The following is a 5,719-nucleotide window of genomic DNA, read 5'->3' as shown; positions in this document are numbered from 1 at the left end:
ATTCTCTCTCTAACAAGCATACACATTACAAAACAAAACAACACAATCTTAATGAAATCTCTCACCAAAAATTTGTATGCTTTCTATGTAACATGAAAACCATCCTAAGATCCATTGTCTATTCTCATATAATTCTGGGTAACTAGCTGATGACCCTCAACTCAATGATCATTCATCAAAACACAGAAAATAAACAACATATTATACACAAAAACATATACATATATGCTAATGCCAAGTTATCAAAAACTCGAATATCATCAAAGTGAAAAATGTAGGCAATTACAAACATTTTGTATTTCAATCTCATCGAAAAACCACAAATGGGTAAAAATGTAAAATGATTTTGACAGGGAAGCAGGAGTAGAATTTCCAAGCAAAACCCAAACCCAAACCCTAGATCCAAGCACGCTGCCGTGGAAACAATAGATCTAAAGTAAATGCCATGAGAGATCAAAATTGAAAACCGTAGATCCAAATATTGTATCGATTACAATACAAAAGTCAGAATTTTGAAGTCACAAAAAAAGCAATTTTGTTCAGAATAAATGGTGGACCAATGTCTAGCAATACATTTGAAAGAACAGATCAAAAGAATTAAAGAAGAAAACAGAGAGAGAGAGAGAGAGAGAGAGAGAGAGAGAGAACATACCCTTTGAAAATCGCGAGGAGCGACACCGGGAAGATAGAACGAGTGGGCAGATGAGATTAGAAGCAGGAGAGAGAAGAAGAGAGTGGTCACCCGAGCTGAGCTACTCCCCATCTTCGATGAGAGAGAGAGTCTGTGTATGTTTGTGTGTCTTCGCGCTTCCGTGTTTCAGTGGAGAGGAAAGAGCCGAAGAAAGATCGAGAGAAAGGCCATCTGAGATTATCTACACACGGGCCAACATTTAAAATAATTAATTACTAGGGGTTATATAATAAATAGGCGGTGTTTGGCAAGACGTGGGTTTGGGTTTTTTTTTTTTTTTTCTTTTTTTTTTTCTCTAAAAGACAGTTTTTGCAAAATAAAAAAAAAATCAATCTAAACAAAATATTATATCTAACTCCATAATCATTTCATTTTTTTTTTTCACAAACATCACATCTAACCACAAAAAAACTCAACTATCTTTCCAAACATTAAAAAAAATTTCTCCAATAATATCCTATAACTAAAAAAACTTACATAAAAACCTACTTCCCAAACACTCACATAATTGTATCAGCATGCCCTTTTTTATTTACATATATAAAATTCTATATAAACTTGATTTCAATTCTATTAAGTGTCATTTTGAAAAGATTAGTAAAAAACAACATTTTGTTGAATGTGAAAAAACGCAGAGGTGGCCGAAAACGCAACAATACTATTTGGGAAGTGATAAAAACTCTGCCCTGTGAAATTACATAACTACTCTCTATCTTAACAAATTGGGGCCTAGTGCAAAATATTAGCTCATTCTTTTCTCCTCCCCGCTATTGTGCTTTCCTCCTCTCGCCGCTGCCCTACTCTCTAACTCCCTTTAACAACGCATGACATATCCGTCGCTAACCAACGCTGCCTTTGGAATCGTCGTCCACGTACTCGCCATCGTCGGATCTGCAGGATCAGGTAAGCCTAGAAACCCTCTTCCGTTGTGGTCTGTTTGCAAGTTTGTGCTGAACAATTTTCATGGAAAATTCGTTAAAAAAATAAGGGATATATATATACAACCCTCTAGGATTAGGTAAGCCAAGAAACCCTCAGCATTTTGTTTGCAACCCTCTGTGATGTCGTATTTCTGATGTTTGGGTGGAGATTCTGTGAACACGGACAAACGACACCATGTCTGTTCCACTACAGAGTTCGCCCATCGCTGCTACTTCCGACTTTGTATCGACCAATGTACAAATAATTTTAACAAAAAAGAGGTTGCACAGAGGCTGGATGCTTCTATTCAAAAAATCCTTCTGTTATAATTTTTTTTTTTTAAATGACAAAATCAAGACTTGTCATTGTGGGAGCCGAATAAATGGCAAGATCAGAAGGTGCGTACCTTAGAAGACTGATATTAATCGGCTGTATCCTACGAGAATGGGAAGCCGAATACAATACATATGCCGAATAAGTGTAGATCCTTAGAGCCGAATAAGAGAAAGGACAACGATTAAAAAGTAAGCCCTGACCCCGAGGATCAAAAAGAACAGGTATAAATATAGGAACAATGGATTGAGAAAGGTATGTAAGAATCACTTCACTTAACTTTGAAAAGACGCTATCATGAGTGTCTGAACTGACTTGTCCGTCGGAGTGCTAATTCTGGCACCCCCGACCGGAGCGTTTGTATCTTTTCAGGTGACTAGCTAAGGATCACTAGCGTCTCCCAGGATCTAAAGAGTATTTCCAAACCTCTTTCCCTACAATTGGCGCCGTCTGTAGGAATACTCATATACGTCCATGGCAAGCATGACTGAAGATCCTCCGATAGCCACTGACGAGACCGCACAGGGAGATGACCTCACTCCAGCAAATATGCTCGGAAAGGAAACCATCGCTGCAAGACGCGCCTTGAACTTCGACTCACCAACAACTTCAGCACAAGAGACAATGCGAGCGATCATGGAACAAGCAAAGCAGAATGAACAAAGGCTGGAGAACATTAACGCTGAAAATGAACGTCTCCGTCAAGATTTGGCCCTGGAAGTAGCAAAATCCAGAGAAGCCGTGCGCCAAGATCCCGAACGACTTCCAAGGGCAGGTGGACAACGACCTCGAGCCCGACCAAAGGAGACTGATAGCGACTTCAACTCATCACCCATGGAGCTCAACAAGAAGGGACGATCCGAAACTTCCAGCTCCTCCGAAAAGAGTCTACATACAAGGAACAAGCACAGAAGAAGCAGTTCAGATGAAGAAGACCAGCACGATCCTTTTGTCCGACGGATCGCAAGGACGCCCCTGCCCAAGAAGTTCAAGGCTTCGTCATTCACTCTTTACGACGGAAAATCAGACCCCACTGATCATATCTGTCACTATAAGCAAGCCATGACATTGCATGCAGACAACGAAGCCCTCATGTGCCGAATATTCCCCCAGCAGCCTGGGGCCATTAGCTGTCAGGTGGTATTACAAGCTGGAGCCAGCTTCGATCAAAAGCTTCCATCAATTATAGAAATCCTTCAGGGCCAGGTTCATCACCAACGAGGTACAGTCGAAACAAGCCGACTCCCTCTAGGCTATGCAGATTCAGTCAGGAGAAACGCTTAGAGCGTATTCGGTGCGCTATTGGGAGTGCCTCAACCTCGTCGACGACGCTTGCAACGACTCTATGGCCATCGCCGCCTTCAAAATGGGACTACATCCCGACAGTGCTCTTCACAGTTCCTTGACCAGAAGACCTTCCAAAACAGTCTGGGCGTTGATGAAGAAAGTTGAAGAGTATTGCAAAGTGGAAGATGATGCCTTGAGAATAAAAGCCGGACAAATGTCCACCAAAACGGCCCCCCTCGAAAGTGCTCAACCAATAAGTTCCGTGCCACCTCCGAGCCCTAAGCCATGACAACACGCTAAACGAGACAAAAGGCGGGATTCTCACCGATCAAGTGATCAATGCTCTCATCGGGTGAATGAACAATTGCAAGTCGATAGCAGACGCTCGAGGCGTGCTGACAAGAAGTACACAGAGTTGTCAGAACCAATCACTGCAATAATGACCAAAATCCAGCACCTTCTATTCTTCAAATGACCGTTAAAGATGGTGGGCCCACCCGACATGCGAAGAAGGGATAGGCGGTGCGAGTATCACAAAGATCACGGCCACGAAACCGAGAGCTGTTAAGCATTAAAGGATCACCTGGAAGAACTGGTGCAAGACGGCCGACTGCAACAGTACGTGAGAAAGGGAAAGCCAATCCAGGCATTAGCCTTGAGGCAGGACTCACCTCCACTTGGCGTGATCCATATAATCTACAGCCTGCCTGTGTCCCTAACCGTGCACACAATTCAATCGCATCCAATCCTCCAAAAGCAACGTATTCCGACCGAATGGCCCAGAGAAGCTCCAACAATTACTTTCAATGACTCCGATCTTAGCGGCACAACAGCCTCCCACATCGATCCGTTGGTCATCAAATTATGCGTAAAACGGTTCACCATTGAATGTATTCTCATAGACCCAGGGAGTATAAAACTTTCATCAAACTCGGCTTCAACGAGTCATATCTGTCTCCAGCGCCACACCCATTGTTCGGCTTTAATACGAATCCTGAGTACCCGTTAGAGAAGATCATACTACCTGTTCGAGCAGGCTCCAGAACGGTCGAAGTAGAATTCCTGGTCGTAAAGCTCCCTTCGCCGTATAATGTCATCATGGGGCGAACCTGGTTACATATTATGAAGGCCGTTCCAAGCACTTATCATCAGCTTGTGCACTTCCCGGCAGCCCATGGCATTGAAGAAATCCGTGGCTCCCCGCAATCGGTACAAGCAGAGATTCTATGAAAACCCTATCACTGACCCGACCTGACCTGTGGGCTTTGATACTTGTATATATATCACTTCTGCAATGCAAACCATTTTTCTTCGTTGCTCAATTCATTTCTCGGAGCCCCTTTTGGTGTATGACACCTTAGGGCCGACTAAGTCTTTGGATTCGGAGCGCCCTTCGTGGATATCACGATTGGCCAAACCAAGTCTCCGGATTCGAAGCCCCCTTTGGTGCATGACACCTTAGGGCCGACTAAGTCTTCGGATTCGGAGCGCCCTTCATGGATATCACGATTGGCCAAACTAAGTCTCCGGATTTGGAGCTCCCTTTGGTGGATGACACTTTAGGGCCGACTAAGTCTTCGGATTCGGAGCGCCCTTCGTGGATATCACGACTGGCCAAACCAAGTCTCCGGATTCGGAGCCCCCTTTGCTGTATGACACCTTAGGGCCGACTAAGTCTCCGGATTCGGAGCGCCCTTCGTGGATATCACGATTGGCTAAACTAAGTCTCCAGATTCGGAACCCCTTTTGGTGTATGACACCTTAGGGCCGACTAAGTCTCCGTATTCGGAGCGCCCTTCGTGGATATCACGATTGACCAAACTAAGTCTCCGGATTCGGAGCCCCTTTGGTGGATGGCACCTTAGGGCCAACTAAGTCTCCGGATTCGGAGCGCCCTTCGTAGATATCACAATTGGCCAAACTAAGTCTCCGGATTCGGAGCCCCCTTTGGAGGATGACACCTTAAGGCCGACTAAATCTCCAGATTCGGAGCGCCCTTCGTGGATATCACGATTGGCCAAACTAAGTCTTCGGATTCGGAGCCCCCTTTGGTGCATGACACCTTAGGGCCGACTAAGTCTCCAGATTCGGAGCGCCCTTCGTAAATATCACGATTGGCTAAACTAAGTCTCCGGATTCGGAACCCCTTTTGGTGCATGACACCTTAAGGCCAACTAAGTCTCCGGATTCGGAACGCCCTTTGTGGATATCACGATTGGCCAAACAAAGTCTCCGGATTCGGAGCCCCCTTTGGTGCATGACACCTTAGGGCCGACTAAGTCTCCGAATTCGGAGCGCCCTTCGTAGATATCACGATTGGCCAAACTAAGTCTCCGGATTCAGAGCTCCCTTTGGTGCATGACACCTTAGGGCCGACTAAGACTCCAGATTCAGAGCGCCCTTCGTGGATATCACGATTGGCCAAACTAAGTCTCCGGATTCGGAGCCCCCTTTGGTGTATGACACCTTAGGGCCGACTAAGTCTCC

The 5,719-nt window shown here is 44.9% G+C and overlaps 1 protein-coding gene across 2 annotated transcripts in view; it reads right to left on the bottom strand.

The window, feature by feature from the left end:
• The window catches only part of LOC114299395 (transmembrane 9 superfamily member 7), a 4,804-nt gene extending 3,912 nt beyond the window's left edge, over window positions 1-892 (bottom strand). The window contains exon 1 of one of the 2 annotated variants that reach the window (XM_028244118.2): window positions 653-892. In XM_028244118.2, coding sequence (XP_028099919.2) covers window positions 653-763 — 111 coding nt within the window. In that variant the 5' untranslated portion in view covers window positions 764-892. The remainder of the gene's footprint in view (window positions 1-652) is intronic. The other variant, XM_082925391.1, reaches the window with a different exon arrangement.
• Between the last annotated feature and the right edge of the window lie 4,827 nt (window positions 893-5,719).

This window comes from Camellia sinensis, chromosome 4, assembly GCF_055761805.1.
Source record: "Camellia sinensis isolate YWXY chromosome 4, ASM5576180v1, whole genome shotgun sequence".
Lineage (NCBI taxonomy): Eukaryota > Viridiplantae > Streptophyta > Magnoliopsida > Ericales > Theaceae > Camellia > Camellia sinensis.
The sequence above is the reverse complement of the archived record's forward strand: the minus strand, read 5'-3'. Positions and strand labels throughout refer to the sequence as shown.